The sequence below is a fragment of the Chaetura pelagica genome, unplaced genomic scaffold (assembly GCF_000747805.2).
Source record: "Chaetura pelagica isolate M959 unplaced genomic scaffold, ChaPel_1.0 scaffold139, whole genome shotgun sequence".
NCBI classification, from domain to species: Eukaryota; Metazoa; Chordata; class Aves; order Apodiformes; family Apodidae; genus Chaetura; species Chaetura pelagica.
Window position 1 is genome coordinate 3,485,533 of NW_009970717.1, and position 18,639 is coordinate 3,504,171.

The window sequence follows — 18,639 nt, forward strand, 5'->3', positions numbered from 1 at the left end:
AAGAGTGGAGTTCATCAGAATATGTTTATTGTAGCTTATAAAGGAACTTTTGAAGCAGAACTTTTTTTGGAAATTGCTTATGATAAAGCAGAAACCAGAATGGAATAACTGATTTTTGGATAACTGTGCCATTGTCACTGTAGCAAAATATGCTCTTGCTCTTTTATCAGTGAATTTAACAGTATATTTGCAAAAAGACCAGAAATGCAATAAGAAACTGACAGTCTGAGTTGGTTTTCTGACCACTATATAATGCAATCCAGTCTGATACTGTGTCCTAACTCACCCTATTATGCATAGATATAATGCGGAACAAATGTAAGAATTGTCAGAGTATGCTGTTAGCTTCTGTAATACATAGACACAAAGGCTTAAAAGGCTTTTATATAAATCCACAATTAGGATTCAGTAAAACCCCTTGAAGTCAATTTTTATTGAACCATTTCAATAGTATATCACTAAACTCTCTCATTTCATAGCTTTCCTGTAAAAAAATTGGAAGGCTTAATCTTGTGATTTAGTGTCTTTTTGCAAATAATACATTAATAAAATAACTCTGGGAAAACGGACAAACATTAAAGCTTTCCTGGAGATCCTGTTCTGAGCTTTAAATCATCATCCTGCTTACTGCACTATTGGAGCAGTGCACTGCAGCTTGCTCTTGTCAGGCTGGCTCTGTTTGGGCTGCAGAATTTACCTGGGCACTCACATTTGCTGACTCTGACTGTGTGATTTGAAACTTGTTTCGGTAAAAATCAGTGCACTCAAGCCATAAACAATTGGTCCTTCAGTGTTTTAAGTGTTTTATAAGAAAATGGTGTTTCACTGACTGCCTTCTGCCCGAAGAACTGCTAGAGCCATAACCAAATAATATGCTTGGAGAACAGTTCATGCTTCATTAATCTGAAATGTATTGGTAAAATAATATTATTCAGCCCTTTTTTGAAAAAAAAAAGAAAAGCAACCATGGAGCCCACCATTTTTGTGTTAATGTTGAAATTATCATCAGTAGCTGTGAAATACCATAGAAACTGTCTAATAAATGTGATGGATTATGTAATTAACTCTTGATCAGCACCGTTTTTCAAAGATGTTACCCAGTGAACCTGAGGGCATTTTATGACCTTCACACTGGGTATACAGCTAATTACTCCTTAGGCAATAATTATTAACTTTTTTTAGTCTCAGTTTTGTCATTTTGTCTTATAAATTATTACACTATCGAGCTTCTCAATCCATTTGGCTACAACACTGCAGCTCTCAGAGGGCTCCCTAAATTGTCTTTTGATTATATGGATTACACCAACTTCATTAAGTAGATTACAGGGATGTCTGTTTTGTAGGTTTTCCATTGATCGGCACACTGACCTTGAGAGACAGTTCAACATTAATGCAGAAGATGGGAAAATAACTTTGGCAACACCACTGGACAGAGAAACAAATATGTGGCACAACATAACTATTGTAGCTACTGAAACTAGTAAGTATTTGTGTAGACTGACTTCTAGTTCTCTTGGGTTTGTAATTAATTTTAACAGCATGTGCAGTGGAAACTGTAAGTAATTCAGTAAAAAGTAAAGCATATTGGATCTTTAAATTACAGAATTTAAAAAAAAAAAACAAGCACAAAAAACCCCAAACCAACACCTTAATTTTTGCTGAAGTTCCTTTTTTTGTTTTGTTTTCAAAACTACTTTTTTTATTATTTTTTTTTCAGTCCATACAGTTGTTAAGATTTAGAAGAGGTACATGAGTACATTTGTACAGGGTATATAGTGTAAATGTTAAAAAATGTTCTGCAAAACCCCATACCAAAGCCTTATATTTAGTTACATGAAAACAGAAAAAACAAAGCTTTGTTGTTGTAGATTCAATCTTGAAGTTCTTTACCCTAAGTGATGTTATGTTTCTGTACCATAAATGATGAACCAGGTGGATAATGTTGCATGAAAGTAATCCTGTTTGATAAATGTGAATAAATTTACTCCTAGGCAGTTATAGATAGGAACATGGATTGCTCAGATCTACACCTAAGTCATTGGGAGCCAGGGGTGTCACCCTGTCTGGGAATATGGGTCCTAGATTTTAAAACAGAAGATTTCTTGAATCATTTGGAATTTTGACACAGTAAGCACTGCTAGCAGGATTGCATATTACAATATCAGTTATTATTAATACCAGCACTGTGTTTTGGATGTGTATGATATAAAGATATCGCAGTGAAAGAACAGGTTCAGAATGTAGGTCTGTCAACTCTTGTCACTGTCTTCAATGAAACAAACTATGAAAATGTTTCTGCTAATGTATCTATTCTGCTATCATGTTTATGCCTAATTCCAATACACACATACATGCTTGACATATTGTGGTGACAATATTTGTCTTCAGAGCCTGATGATCAGTGCTGCTAATTCTTGCGTGTAGAAAACAGGATGATGTTAATGCTTGATTTTCCCCAGAGTGCCTTTTTCTAAAGGATATAGTGCTATGATACAGAACTTTTAATGCTCAGTTTCATGTTACTGCAGCTATGAACATAATGAATGGAAGAATGAAAGATGCCTATTTGGCCCGGTTTTGTTGTCAGATATTTTTCTGTGGTACTTGTTTTCAATAAAAAACGTATTAGGGATCTGTAAACAGGTAAATGAAATGATATGCATAGATGAGAGAGAGAGACAGAGAGAGAGAAGTCTGAGTGTCACCTCAGCTCTGAGCCTACAGCCCCTGTAACGGTGTTCCCATCACCTACAGTAATAATGGGTATTTCATTGCTGGTAGTGCTGACAGTGCCCTGTTAATTCCTGTTAAGTCTTACAGGCAAGCTGACCCAGGGAATCAAACTGCATAAGCAAAGAAACTAAGCTCTGGGTTCACAGGGCGTATTTTGCCCATATTAGTATCACACCAGTTAATAATTTTGATGTTTTCAAAAGAGAAACGTGACACATTTCTATACCGATTTTCTCAAGCCATGAGGACTGTGTCACATCAGGAGATTTACCAATGACTTAGAAAAGTGAAGTCATTTTACATTTTGTTTCCTCCAGAAAATCAAAAAATAACAAAATTAAATGTGTAATTTTTCAAGGAGCTCCTCCGATTAGTGTTTTTATTCTCCCTGTGTCAGAGCAAAGTTAACAGAAGTGCACTTCACTCAACCACATTAGAATCAAGTCTACCTGTTGCATCTTCAGATTTTTAAAACATAATTATACTCTAGAATTTTTTAAGAAATCAGCCTTGTCATTAGACTTCATGGGAGCCTCAGCATCTGTCACTATTATAAAATTGCCTCTTATCACACTGGCTATGAAAATAATAACACAAATCCTATTCTAAGCATTGGTGTTCCTGCAAAAAAACTGCTGATGCTGCTTTTTTCACTCCAAATACAATTATTTGACATTTACACAAAACGAGCTTAATTTCATAGACTATTATATTTGCTTATTTAAGAGAAATTATTTTTAAACCCCTCATTCAGAAACTAAATGTGTCCATAGAACTGTCAGGCAGGGTAATATGGCCATTTTTAGATTTTCTTCCAACACAATAATAAGCAAGATCTCTGTTATAAAAATAGCAAACCCATTGGAGGCAGACACAAGCATCAAATGAAAACACATTATGATGCTTTCACCAACTGTAATATTACTGGACCACTGATGTCCCATAAAAATAAAGATATCAGCATCATTCATATATGAGCATTTTCTCTTCCTAGGCTGGGTTCCTGATTCATTTCAGGGCTCACCTCTCTTCGTATGGGACAATGATCAGACCCTTTTATTGCCATTACACTTACTTTACAAATTAGAAGCCACAATATTGATTTTTTTTCTTCTCTTTTCTGAGCAGAGTAGGTCCTACATACGCCCTGATTTATCAGCATTCTCAGAGATAAACACCAAGTTTTGCCAAAACATAAATTGCTATTTTAGAACTTTGTGCTGGTAAATTACCTGCAGCTACATTTGTGCTTTAAGCACAGGAAATTTTTGGCAGTTTTCTGCTGTCACAATGACAAAGTTATTCTTTTGCATCATCCTTCAGCCACTGACTCAGGTGGGAATCTTCCAAGGCAAGATTGATCTGGCTGAATTGAGCATTTTCACTTGGCTTGAGGATGAAGATACTTAGATTCAGACTGGCTGTTCTTTTTGAAAGCCTTTAGACTTAGAATGTATGTCCATAATTTTAAACATGCTACTTCTTTTTAATCTGAGTGCCCCAAAATAGGAATTTAACCCTTTCATGTCTTGCAAAACTAGGAGGAGAAACACAAAAGCATGAGCCAGTGGGGACTGTGACTCTTTTATGTAAGTACTTAACAGATAAAAGACCAGTTTGGGCATTGTTTGGCTTTTTTTGTTTGGTTTGGATTTTTTGTTTTGTGGGGGTTTTTTTGGTTTTGTTTTTTTTTTGTTTTGTTGTGGTTTGGGGGTTTGTTTGTTGGGTTTGGTTTTTTTTGGAAGAACAACATTCACTCTGAAATACAGGCTTAGGATTCACAGAAGAAATATATGTATTAACCCTTATGACAAGAGGCATACTGAAAGTTACTGCACCTATGAATTTATTCTTAAATTTTCTTACTAAATTGCAATAACTCCAAGTTTATTCTGCTGAATGAGTCAGGAGCAGGAACATCTAGGTGATCACCTTGTGAGAGGAAGCAAGTGCACTGGCAAAATGAGAGAAGCACCTTAACCTGAGAAAGTACTTTTTGATCTGTGGATGTAAAAGGTGAACTTGGTTTTCTGTTGCTGACTCTAAACTTTAAATGCTGGACTAATGAGATTTCTAATCGTTTTGTGGTGTAGCTGAGACTTATGTGGGCTTAAAATTGTATGCCAAGGGTGGGAGGCTTATTTTAGCTAAATACTTGAGAGAACAGGGTTGGATATAGGCTTGCTTTCTAAGTTGGGGCTAATGATGCTGCTCATATGTTTGGGCTCTGCAGCTATGCCCTTAACATGAAAGGGATCTGGGACCATATGCAGGTATTCTCTGAGGGCCTGACTTGCAGTGCAGTAAGAATCAATTATTAACTTACAGAAGTTTATTTTGGTGTGTCTCTTTAATGTGTATAAAGGCTCATCACATCTTTGGTTTTTCATTGAAATGGAATTTTCTGCCATTCAGTAGGATTTACTGAAGCCAGGATCCTTACAGTCAAATGTGATCCCATTCATCTGAACACACAAATACATTTTTTAATTTGTGTAAGTTACAATTATAGCTATAACTACTGTTCATACTGACATGTCTGTGTTGCTTGCATTAACTGGTTAGCAATTTTGCTGGGCAGTGAAGCAGAGCAGACTTCAGGCTGGGCTAAGCTCCTCAGTATTCTTTGTTTCTGGTACAGGTTTTGCAGTTCCTTCTGAGTTATGTGTCGTCAATGCTGCTCAGCTACTAAAAGAAAACCAAATAGCCATTCTTTATTTATTGGAACATTTTTGTTACAGATTGCACAGATTCTGAATGGATTTCAGAATCACTGGTAATTCCAGCTATCAGATTGTCTAAGACATATAATAATTAAACTCTTTCTTCTTACTGCCTCCAGCTCCATGGACCTCCACCTTGCTGATACTTCCTTAGTGTCCTCACTGTGTGTCTCATTAATACCACAGAACTGCCCTGTACTTCAGTCATTGCTGGTTAATTGATATAACAAAAGCAATGATGAAGGGTGTTTTAATGTAGTTTGAACTTAGGCATGAAAAAGTTGTATTAGTAACATAATTCAACTGCACAACCTTCCTCCAATTTAAATGTGAATATCCTGATATTTGGATACTCATCCCTTCCAAACTGTATGTGAGGTGTGCTTGAGATACAGGATTCTAGTGATTCTTTGAAAACAAAAAGTACACTATAATGTGCTCACTATTAGCAGTGCTTATCTGGAATTCTCTTTTTTTTAAGTGAATTGTTTTCTCAATAATACATCTATTTCATAGTAGAATGCAATGATACCATAGTGTTCAAGAAGAAAAAAAAAACTTCTGAACACATTCCAGTTGACAGGCTCTGAGATTTGTGAAAAACACCAAGAAGTGACAGAAACTGCAGCTTATAAACTTTAAAGCCAATTAAATGACAATGCATCTAAAGTCCTTAAGCTTTCTTCCACCTGTTACAACATTGAGTGGGCTACTCAAGATTTATGTTTTTTCCTTAGTTTCCTTGAGACCCTGAGCAGCACTGGATTCCTCAAACTGTGTTCAAGCTGAATCTCAGTCATGGTTTGTGAGATGCTAACATGAGCATATTCAAGCATAGGCAGGTTCTTCTATAATGAGTGTAGACTCACGTCTTTTCAGACATCCTGGAAAAAAATAGAAGATGAAGTGTGCATGCATTTGCTCTGTTGCCTCAGATTACAAGAAGGGTCTTCTAAAACTTCTCCCTCTTCTCACACTCTATGCATCACATGCACAGACATGCAAAAAATCAGCCTGCTAAGGAATCTCAAAGCCAACGCAGGACTGGCCGGGAAGAGGATATTTTTCTTAGCCTAGAGCAATACTTTTAGACAAGTTTAAATCTCTGAATGAAGGATTTTAATGGAATTTTTGTTTTCCTTATTCTCCAGGCACTGCAGCCATGGAGCTATTATTTTCATTTTGATTGACAGCTTTATCAAATGGCTCTTGGTATTCAGCTTCACTTGCCAAACAAAAAGCTAAGCCCCCTGCCCAAGTACTTGGCAAAGGACCAGAACTGCCTCAACTACTGGAAATTCTCATGAATTATTAGCCAAAGCAATAGGTGAAAATATAGACAAGATCTTGAAATGGAAGTGGTGATTTGACCACAATAAATATTTTCCAGGCATAGAGTGTAGGAATCTCAAGGACAAAGCTGTGGGCTTTATCTGACAAAGGTAATTACCCATACCAACGGCGTTCTTTGGAAATGAAGAAGTATGAGGCAATTTCATCACCTAATGGGAAAGGGCATAAAGCCAGAAAGACTCTTTATGGTTTACCAAGAATATAAATATAATAATTGAATCATCACCCGGCACATGCTCTGCTAAAGTTATCTATATTGTATATTCCTTTAAAAAATACAAGGACACTAATTAAAAATGAAGAGAGCCATAATTACTTTTCAGAATAAGCCATCAGCTACAATGTGCTTTTTAATGCCATTAATACCTTTGCTCCTGATTTCATTTATTGAACTTTATTTAGCCTTTTATTGTAAAAATTACTGTAGGCAGTATTAGCAGTAATTGTAACATTTTACTAAGTTACTTTTGTACATCATATAATTACCTCTAATTTAGGACTGAGTAACTTTCAGCAAGTTTTAGGAAGAGAAGGAAGAAAGCCTTTATGGAGGTTTAAACAGAAACAGCTCAGGAATATTAACCTTAACTCTGACCCTTTTTTTCTCTGGCTTAGTGGAACTCAAACTAGATAATTCATCATTTTTACACAGAAACACAGAATTTAGTAAGGTAGTTTTTATTCATTTGCACATAAATACAGGGTCACACAGAGCTGCATGGATTCTAATGGGTCACAGCTCAGCGGAGAGCTGGTGTAACATGAAAAGCTGGTTTGCAGCTCTCAGCTATGACAGTGCATCCAGACATAAGCACAAACTTTCCCATTAGTGTTTTTCACAGCTTGAGAATAGTAGGAGAGGTGATCCACATGGATAGCAGCATGGGAGTGGTCATATTATCAGGAATATGAATGGGAACAGAACGTGCCTAAGGAGAATTCATCTACTTCTAAGCGGAATGTGACTGTTTGAAATCACTGTATTTTCTGTAAGGCTGAAGCATGAGAGTAGGTCAGAGTCAGTGTTTGTCACTGAGTATTGTTTTAGTCAGTCTTTAAGCTCATTTCTTTCTAGAAGAAAGACTCAGAGTAGTAGCCATTGATCTTCTAGTAAACTTTCTGGGTAGCAAAGACAGTATTTTCTGGCTGAAAAACACTGAGGATTTTTTTGAGGCACATACTGATGGGTTAGTGAGATCTTTTTGCTCATTGCTGAAGGTGTGCAAATAAGAATGGCTAGATGCTAAACTCCTAGAACCTGATTCAAATCTAAGATATCCAAAAACATTTTTTGTGAAGGAAACATAAGAACAATTGAATTGCACACTAAGGAAAATTAGCCCCAGCGAGGAACATGAGCTGTAAAAAATGACATTTAAATACTTCCATAATAAATTCTTGTATAAAAAAATATTGTTATTAAAGCATTTTGATGTTTTGTTTTTCAGTAAGGGAGATACTTCATTTGAGCTATTAATTATTTTACTTCAATCACGAAATCACTTCAAGTTAAAAAAAATATATATTCCAGATATCTTCTCCTCAATCAGTCTGCTTATTGTTGTTATTATTGCTGCTAGTCATTAAACAGTTTCATAGCTGATTTTAATTTATGATATCTAAGTCAATATTTTATAACATGTTAACATGCATGATGTATTAGCATATTAACAATATAATTACTCTAAAGCGTGGGCCAGATTCCTGATTGGCTTATGCAACACCCTTCATTAAGGTGGAATTGAGCAACACAGCAGCAAATCATGCCCTGGTACATTTGTTGTGTCTTAAAACTTTTCTTCAGCAAGTTTTCTTTCTGCCTGTCATTGGTCTATTTTCTAAGGCAAATCCTTTTCTTTCACTTAATGGCACCATATTATTTTCGGGAATTTTCTTCATGTTGTTCTATTTAGAAATTAAAACTTGTTACTTTCTTACAAGGATTAAGGCATCACACTGCTTCAGAAAATCTGGAATCCTAATGAGGTTTGTGATGTTGTGATCCACAAGAAATAAAGCACTAGTAGCATTTCATCACACTGTTACTGCTAGTGTTATAGTAAAGGTAACAGAAATATGTGGTTCCCTATGTTTTTTTGCAGTTCCCTGGTTTGCTGTTTTTCCTTCGTGTTGGTAGCTGCCACAAGGAACTGGGAAAAACTTCTTCAAAGCTTCTAGTTGACTCTGAGCTTTTTTAAAATGATGGAACTGTAGAATAGAGCTTCCTCATTGCAGATGCTTCCAAAGATTGCAAATACTGGTTTGTGATTGTTCATTCTTGAAGTGAGGTGTATATTTATATACTTAATTTACACTGTTTTTTGAAAAAAAAGTAACCTGCATAATGTCACATATTTCTAGCTTGCCTTTCTTAATAAGTCCACTGCTAATACTTGCTAGAATTTATACCATATTTTTGATTTTTGCACACATAACAATTCACCACTGAAATACCTAACAGTTCATTTACAGGCAGTGACATAACTGCAAACTACAACCTGTCTTACATCCTCGTTAGAGACAAGTAAGGCTCAATTACACAGGCTGTATCAGAAATACAGATTGTTTTCCATCAGCACTTGTTTCAGTTTAGTCTCTGGATGGATGTGTGGGTGGAAAGGTGTTGGCAAGTTACTTCTCCCCCCCTAAGGATTTACTTGGAACCTGTGAATAAAACAGAATTGCTTTCATTGTCATAAACCTGAGATGCCTATCGCAGCTTCCAATACAAGCCACTCAAGCAGCTATGCTAATAATTTATTTTTTTTTAATTATGTATTTGTTTACTCTTATTGTGTGCCACATATATCTTGATTATGTGTTACTATGAATATAAAGCTTGCTGTGGTCAAAATTAGATGTGCAGAGGAACAGTTTCCAAGTCCGTGCCGTTTGCATCCAGAGCTTCTGACAGGAGACAAGCACCCATAGCTCAAAAATTGAGAAGGTGCTACAGCTTCTGATTAGGGTATCCCTTCAAACTCTTTTCAGGCTTCATCCCATCCTTTGTTCCCCCTGCTTTAGTATCCCTCTTTCTCTCTCCTAGTGTGTATCCCAAGCAGTCTGATCACTCTCTTGTGCAATATCTAGGTTACATGTAATGAGCACTCGTGGCACTCAGTACTTCCAGTATCTACTGTATCTTCTAGCATTTTCTTTTTGGAGACCATGAAAACTAATAGGAAGCCATGGCACTAAGATGGATTTTTCAAAACATAAACATTTTGATTAGTAAGAGACAGCCATTTAAAGTGATATATAATAACCAGAAACCCTTGAGTTTGTGGGAGGGTGGCACAAGGAGTGGGGGTTACCTATGCTCTCCATTCCCCTTTAGCTGTAAGGTGAATAACTAGGTTTAGAGTTCTCTGCTCCCTTAAGGACAAAATTCCAGCTCAGTTCTCAATCACACTGCATCAGCAGATAGCTTTTCCTACATGGCCAGATTTGAACAGAACACTGTTTTTTGGTTTTCCCTTTTAACCAGGGTTATGGTAGAAGAGACCTCCTCAACAGCTATAAACTAAGTTTGAGGGGATGTTCTGGTTTTCCAACTTAATTTTGCCTTTCTAAGCCCTTTTCATCTGTCAGTGCATTCGGAAAGAGCAGTATCATGCATATACACCAAACAAAATATGATACTTCTGCAAAAAATTGCAGACATTTCCTAGATTTGCAGATGAATCTTTCGGTTAAATTTTTGACAGTCTATCAGGGAGGAAATAAAAATAGAATGTAATGTAGCTTTGCTCTTGACTTGTTCATCTTCTGGACACCATAATAAAATAAACCAAGTGATCTACTGAAAGAAGACAAAACTTTTCAACTTCATTATTATTTTTCTTCCTAAGAATGACTCAAGGAACAATTCCGAGAAATATGTTTCACATCTTTTTTTTCTGCCTCCTTCCCACACAGGTGTACTTGCAGAGACTCGCCACAATCTGTACTCCTCTAATATGTTCCAGTGTGCTGAAATAAGTAAAAATGGAACATTAAATTTGAAGCAGTGTTTGTTTCTTGGCTTAGCAGCTTGTACCAAAGCCTTTCTGCTCTGCACTGATGCATTTATATTATTTTATAGACATTCTACAACTCTTAGTGTTTTGTCATCCTTTAAAAATACAAGAATTTCAGGGAGGATCTAAATCCTTCATGATGACCAACCCTGTTTGGGTTTTTGGTTTGGCTGCTGGAATTTCATCTAATTGAGAAATAGCTTATGTTTTGTTATGTTAACAGAAATTTTGCCAATTACTGCTGCCTTTTCCTGACAAATACGGAGTCAGTTTCAGGCACTGAGTCTCTTGAATCACATCATCATGTAACACTGTCAGCCAAATGAGTGCAGTATTTGCTGCAATATGTGGTTTGGATAGTGAAACTTCAACATAAATAAACTTTTAGTTTCATGATAGTATCTGTTTCTCAGGATTCTTGAAGTTCATTTGTCAGTTTTATTTGTAAAAAGGTTTGTTATGAGCTGTGTTGTTATATAGGTAAAGGATTGCACAAAGAAAATAATAACATAAACCATAACAGCAGAAATAAACTTCTGCATCTAGATTATGTTAGTAAAGTCATCAGACAAAACCTTGATCAAGTAATGGGGAATGGTCCTGTTAAAATAGAACTGAAGTTTAAAATATAATATGTAATAACATATTGAAGAAGTGATGTTATTGTTATTAAGTCAATGTTTCATATTTTGTTTTGATTGTTAGAACTAGGCCTTCCTCTAGTTCTAATTTTAAATATTATTATAGTAGAAATTTAACTGAATCAGAGAAGCATGAAATAGCCATTTCCAAGCCATGTAGTGATGATGATAATAATAAAAGATGTGTTATTTTCTAGCAATCTGCTTTTTATTCAGTTGGTTAATCTTTGTTAAAATGCAAGACAATTTATGAGGTTTTAGGGAGAACCTCACAGTGATTTGGCATGATTTAATTAAAGGAAAACTAGTTTAAACTGGTTTTCTTTTTGTTAAACAAATGATGAACTTCATTTTGTGCAGCCAACAATTCTCTATCTTAAAGACCACTACTCTTTAAAGCCACTTGTATGTCTGTCAAGGAAAGACAGTAAAGTGTTTTAGGGGTTTTAAGTGAATTGAAAAGCCACACTATGTACTGTTAGTTAAGGCACAAGACCAAAAATTTGATTTATAAGCCCTAGTTACCCCTAGTGTAACTTGCTGCACAGTAACAATGTTAACAATGCTTAGTGCTTTGCCTTGCAAATTTCCAGTGATACACACATCTCAGATGCTTTTCCAGGGAGGAAGAAATGTGTTGATCACAGTAAGTAGAGAAATAGTGTGGGTCTGTCGCCTCCAGAAGTTCAGGCTTGGAGACACTAAATTGCTTGATAATGGGATCTCTAAAAATTTATCTATGATTATCTCATCTGCCTCTTCATTTCTGTATCGAACTCTGCAGCCTTTTTTAATCCTGAGTAAATTTCAGTGGGTGTGTTACTCAAAGAGAAGCACCAACAAGGTGCATATTTCAAGCATTTAATGTTCCAGTAGGTTGTTGAGAACTGGGGAGAAATACAAAAGGGCTTTTTAGGTCCTTATAAATCTTGTAAACCTTTCAGTATGCATTTCTGAACTAATCTGAATGTTCCATTATTGCTGGAAATATATTTATTATCACTAGTAAGTTTCACTAGTTATTTTTACATTGAGTCATCTTTCCCCTCTATCTGTCTAGATGTTCCTTTCTTTGTGTGTGCTGTGCTCATCTGCAGCAGCAGCAGCCTACTGGATCTTGGAACTGTGGGCAGTAATTGAGACTTCAGCAGAGAGATGAAAGAGCTGCTCTTCTAGGAAATTATGTACACAATTTGCATGTATTTCTTGCAGCTACATGCTGTGCTGTGGCAGTGGTGTCCACAGATGACCACTGGAATGTAGTTGAAATTAAAAACTAAGTCCTTTGCTGCCTTACTCTGAAAAAAGTTTTGGTAAACTACACTAGTGAGAATTTTCTCAATATTATTTTGTCTTGCAGCTCGGTGCTAAATTTTCAAACCAAGCCATTGCATGGCAAGTGACAGTCCTAATGATATACTTGTATTGCAAGACTCAAGAAAGTCCTTTTTAAACTATGAATCACTATAAAAACAGGTGCTGAAGTTTTTACACATTTGATTAGTTCCTTAGAGAGTGTCTCCAACTTTACACTGTTCTATGATTTTACATTAAATAATTGATTGCAACTTCAGCAATCAGTCTTTCTATCTACCTGGTACTTGGGTCCTTTAATTCTGGCTGAATTATTCAAGAAAAGAACAACAAACCAACAGAAAAACCCCAGTACTTACAACTCAGTTTTGTCACTAGTTTAGAAAGAACTGACTCTCCATTCATACAAATGAGGAACAACTCCAAACACTGAATGCTAATCAGGATGAAGACGAACTGGATGAAGGATGGCTGCCCATGCAAACGTAGCAGTTTATGCACTCCAAAGATCAGAGTGGGTTCACTTCAAAAAATCTACTTTTAGTTCAGAGCTGGATTTCCATCTGAGAGGGTCATCCTCTTTGTGCGTGTTTTACACCGGAGAAGTTTGCAGACATTAAAAGTATGCAAATGGACAAAAGAAACTATTTTATTTTGACATTGCTTCCAATCCACAAGTGAAATCTGGATTTCCTTAGTGAGAATTCATTAATTCGTTTTAATAGGTATGCTTTGGATGGTTTTAATTTACAGGGAAAATACTTAGAATAAAGTGAAGTATCACTGAAAGCTTGCAATGACAAAATAATGCAATGTATTCAGTGTGGCGGGCAGTACAAGCAGTGGATAAAATTGCCTCTCCATCTCTCTTTCTCAACAATAAATTTCACCACAGTCACAAGAACCTAATAGATGGTGGAAATCCCCTTGTTTGGAGATTTCAAAACCAGTTGGGTCTCTCTTGTATTTAGTAAATTAATTTTTTAAATGAATTCTCATCAAGTTTCTAATTATAATATCTTTAAATTTAATGTTTGTATTTCTGATGAAAGACAAACATTTTGGAGGGCAGTCACAAGGGACATGAATAATTTCTTTAGAAGCTTATCTAATTAATTACATTTCTCTGTAATGTCTTTAAAATTTGAACTGCCATCATTTCATTAATTTAGATAAAAGTAAATCTTTAGTGTTTAAATACAACACTAGTGCTGAGAATTCTGATAAGCTCACGATGCATTGTCTGTATTTTTATCAAGTTTAGATATAAAAGTGTCTAAGTGTTTGGGATTAATGATTTGCAAATTAAATTTTCTTTGAGTTCAAATGCATTATTATTTTATGGCATAAGTGTTTACCTGTTACTAAGTACGACCATATGATGCAAAATGGATATAAATACTATTCTTAAAATTATTTTGGTACAGTTTCTTTTTCTTCTGTAACGTGTTTCTTTCTGAACTAAAACTTTTAACTTCTTCAGCTGGGATGCATTTAAAGTCTGATGTCTTGTAATTGTCCATGTCCTGTACAAGTGGAGTTGTAATATTTCAGGCTTCCCAGCACACTTAAAGCCTTTGGTTATAGCAATAGCACATATGGTGATAGCCTGGTTTTGTGTCTTTTAAAATAGTTATTTTTATACTATTTCAAAGTACAGTTAGAGCAATTGAAATTTACACTTTGGGATTTACTGGAAGAGCCAGAAAAACTATAACTGTGTTTAGCATACAAGGTAAAAAATAGAATGCAAGAGGAAAGTTTGATTAGGTTACAACATAATTAACTGTAATGGAAACCAGAAATAAATGGTGTCTAGAGTGATTCTTCCTTTAATCAACTGCACCACTTGTAAGTGCTTCTTACATTTGTTCTGAGAGGTACATTGAGTACCAGGCAATAGGATCTTGTGTCCTGCCTTCCCCTGCACCAGTTCTGCATTTCCAGAGAGCAGAACCCATGTGGATTGATGGCAGTTTTGGACAGCTGCTAAGCTGTCACAACTGTAAGTTCTCGTAGGAGCTTTCTTGCCTACGGTAATAATTTAGTCAAAAGCACCCAGTTCAGTTGCAGGTCAGACCCAAAGTTTAATTCACACATTGTGCAGTTCTTTCAATTAGTGATGATCTAAACAAGATAAAATATTATAGTTGTAAAATAATACTAAGAGATGGATTTTGAAACTAGTATTGAGTAACTTGTGGAGGTGTGCATGTGCTGTAGAACCATTTTTTAAACTCTTCAGCTCAGCCAGTCACCTCAGTTTAAATGATATTCCTGGTTTTGCTCTTTGGGGAAAAATAGTCTGAAATATTTATAAACAGACTCTTCAAATGAATTAGCTATACTGAATTGAAGTAGAAACAGACTGTGAAATCTATTAAAAATGGAGTGCAAACTGTTGGTTTAGTGTTTCTTTCCTTACATCCTAACAAGGTTATTCTACTTACAGTGATAAGCTTTTATGAAAAATAGATCTATATTATATATAAGGAAGCTTTATTTTGTGAAGAAGGAAGTTCACAGGTCATATTTTTGGTCAATGGCAGATGAATCAAAGTGCTTTAATAGTCCAAAGTACTATCTAGCTTTGCCTATGTCAATCTACCATCTATCTTTCTCACAATGTGGGTCTTTGCATTCATCGTATTTGTAACGAAGAACTAATAGATGTGCAGTCAGAACAACTAATAGAGTAAAATGCTCTGTGCTCTGCCAAAGATAAACAAAGAAATAAATCTTGTTGTTTACAGCTTTCCTTTTTCCATGTATAATGGACTTTATCAATAAAACAATACAAACTTCATCAAAGAAAAATCTTACCAATTTAGTCCAAGGAAGGTCTTCATTGAGCTAATCTCCGACAAATGCTGTTTGCAGTAGGGATCTATTTATTCTTTTCACCCATAAATTACTGGCCATCCTTCTTTATCTCATGCTCCAACTCTACGATCCATTACAGATGAGACAACCCAATTAAGCAAGGACAGAAGAGAGGAGAAGTATGGTTACTGTGTAAGCATTTATGGATCAGTCCCAAAGTAAGTATGCTTACCTTTTATTCTTTGATTTCTTTGATTTAGGGAACCACAGTCAAGTGTCCCGGGTGCCTGTAGCTATCAAAGTTCTTGATGTAAATGACAACGCTCCCGAGTTTGCATCAGAGCATGAAGCCTTTTTATGTGAGAATGGGCAGCCTGGACAAGTAAGTCTCTCCAAGCTTTTATGTTGTGTACTTTGCTATGTGAGAATGAGGGGCAGTTTCTCCATGTCATTTGATCTTTATTCCCAAAATGCGTGCTTCTGTCTTCATGCTAGCTGCTAAGATAAACCTATGGTTGTATTCTGTGGTAGTTCTCTATAGAATCATAGAATCTTAGGGGCTGGAAGGGACCTTGAGAGATCATCTAGTCCAACCCCCCTATATATGGACATAAATTTTTTTTTAGAGTATAGGTTTTAAATGAAAGTAGGTATCATGAGACAATTTCCAAAAAAGGTTGCTGAGTGTCTTTAAGCTCCCACTGATTCCACTCTGATGGAGCTCGTCACTTCATTTCATGTATGTTAACAGGTAAAAGTATAGTCCAGCCTGAATTCCTGTTCAGTTCTTTAACTATATTGCAGCTGGTCCCAGGTACAATTTAGAGAAAACAATTAAAACATTGAAACAATTTCCCTTTACCCATATTTCAGTTATGATCTCTGTCTATTTAGTGCTTACTCGCACAGTACAGGCTTTTAGAAAGTAATGCAGTGTAAATGAGATTTAACTTTTGTCCAGCTTGAGAAACAACCACAATTCACTGTTTTTAAACTTTCTAATTTATTTCTAGAGTGTGACATTTTATTTAAATAAATGGCAGCTGACAGCATGACACTAGGCTCGTTAATCCAACTATTCTTATGTCTCCTGTGGGTGTTAGGCATTAAATTTACTATTCTCCAAAGAAGGTTGCCTGACAATAGAGTTAGAAATCATTTCCTTTTAGTATTCTTAAATGACAACCTATATAGTAGCATATGACAACCTACCTCTGCCAGGACTGGGTTGTTGCAGAATATGATTTGACTTATAGCACCCCTTTTTGTTTATAAAAAAGGTGTTTAAAAAAGTGTCATTTAAGAAATGACAATTTTCTCTGACCACTGAAAAGCAGATTATTGAAATGTGCCCTTATGGGCAGACAGTTTTGTTACCGCTGGTATTTAAGTTCTAGCTCCCAGTAGATTTCTGTTTAGCTCAGGGTGAATTTTAGATGCTGAGTAATTATGTTTTCAAGGATATCATAAATTCTAATGAGTATACTTTTATCCTGGGCTCACAAAGCTGAAATCAGAAAGCTGTGTTGCACATTGTTTTCTGAAAATATTTATCTAGGTATTCCTTTTAAATTTCAGGTGGTTTAAGAGGTGGTGAAAAATGTTCATGTTTGAATAAAACAATAAATGAGACTATTAAGAGTCCGCTGGTAAAAGAGGCTTTTCTTTAAGCACTTAAGGAAAACTTCTATTAAACCATGATATTCTTCATCTCACACTCTTGATCTGATGGCAGATGTCACTCTTGAGCATGAATCCTTGTGTGAACTTCGCAGATGGTCATTAAATATTTGGCTGCCAGCATGGATGAGGTGGCACTGATCCTGTAATTTATTCTGTGTTTTAAACAAATAACATCATTGGAACAGTAGCCAGTCCAGAAAACTCAGCAAGGTTAGCTTCTAAATATAAGTAATTATTAAAAAATTATTTGCTCCTGTAAAGTATCTACATTACCTGGTTACTTTTTCTTATGTTTGTTATTCTGTATTCACATTTTTAACAGATTCATGTTACTCAGTCATGATGTAGAATTAAAAAATGAAATATGTGTCACCTATCAAGTAGTTGGTATGAGACTCTACTCTCTTACATGGTAGCAAAAGCCTAACTTGGATAGTTCTCCAAATTTTAAACTTGAACATTACCTGTGCAGGAAAGACAATTGTGTCATGGTATTCCAGTCTATTTACATATGCAGTTTTACTTAAATCTAAGTTTCAGTCAAATTTGAATTACCATCAGGGAGATGACATTTGAGCTTTTTATGAAACCTTATTTTGCAGACTCTAAATAGATTGAAACAACTATTCCAGTCCAGTTTCCAATTGTTCTATTTTGGGTTCAGATATAATTGCAAGCAGCAAGTGCAGCTGCTGGTGATGTGACAGAACGTATCAAAAACTGTTGATGTGTAACATTACCAGATGCATTTTCTTTGCTTCACCTGCTTCTTCCAGCGCAGGTACTACAGCTAATCAGAGAGGAGAGAGGAGGAGGAAATGTATTTGTCCATGCACATATTTATGTGCTCCTTGCACATTTTTACACACAACAGAAATTTGGGTTTTTTTCAGTCTTAGGTGGGTAAAAAAATATATATCTGAATGTTACATTACAGTATCCCTAAGCTAACCACAACTATCTCATGTCATTCCCTTTTTTTTTTCTTTTTTTTTTCTTTTTTTTCATAATGGTACTGACTAAAGCCAGAACATTCATGGCTTTGCTGGCCATAGTTGTACAGTTGATTGTTCTCCAGCCCTGCTAAATTGTTTTCCTGTACTCCTAGAATCTGTATTGTTGGGTAAGCAAAGTGCCTCACTCACTGTTTCTTCCCCAGTCCATACTGAGACTTTTCGAGTGAAGGGTTGTTTGCTCCAGAGCTACAGAACTTTCAAATGCGGAAGCAGTGCAGGCAATGATGTATCAGTGCTCAAGCCAGTGTTTAAAGTACAGCAATATAAAATGGTACAACAATACAATGTTTCTCCAGTCTCTTGGAGTTTGTCTCTGTTTTATTAAATTCTAATA

The 18,639-nt window shown here is 35.7% G+C and overlaps 1 protein-coding gene across 1 annotated transcript in view; it reads left to right on the forward strand.

Moving 5' to 3' along the window:
* CDH8 (cadherin 8, type 2) overlaps positions 1-18,639 on the forward strand; it is a 142,419-nt gene that overhangs the window by 93,590 nt on the left and 30,190 nt on the right. The window contains exons 8-9 of the mRNA XM_010006185.1: positions 1,344-1,480; positions 15,867-15,988. Of these exons, the coding sequence (XP_010004487.1) occupies positions 1,344-1,480; positions 15,867-15,988 (259 nt within the window). The remainder of the gene's footprint in view (positions 1-1,343; positions 1,481-15,866; positions 15,989-18,639) is intronic.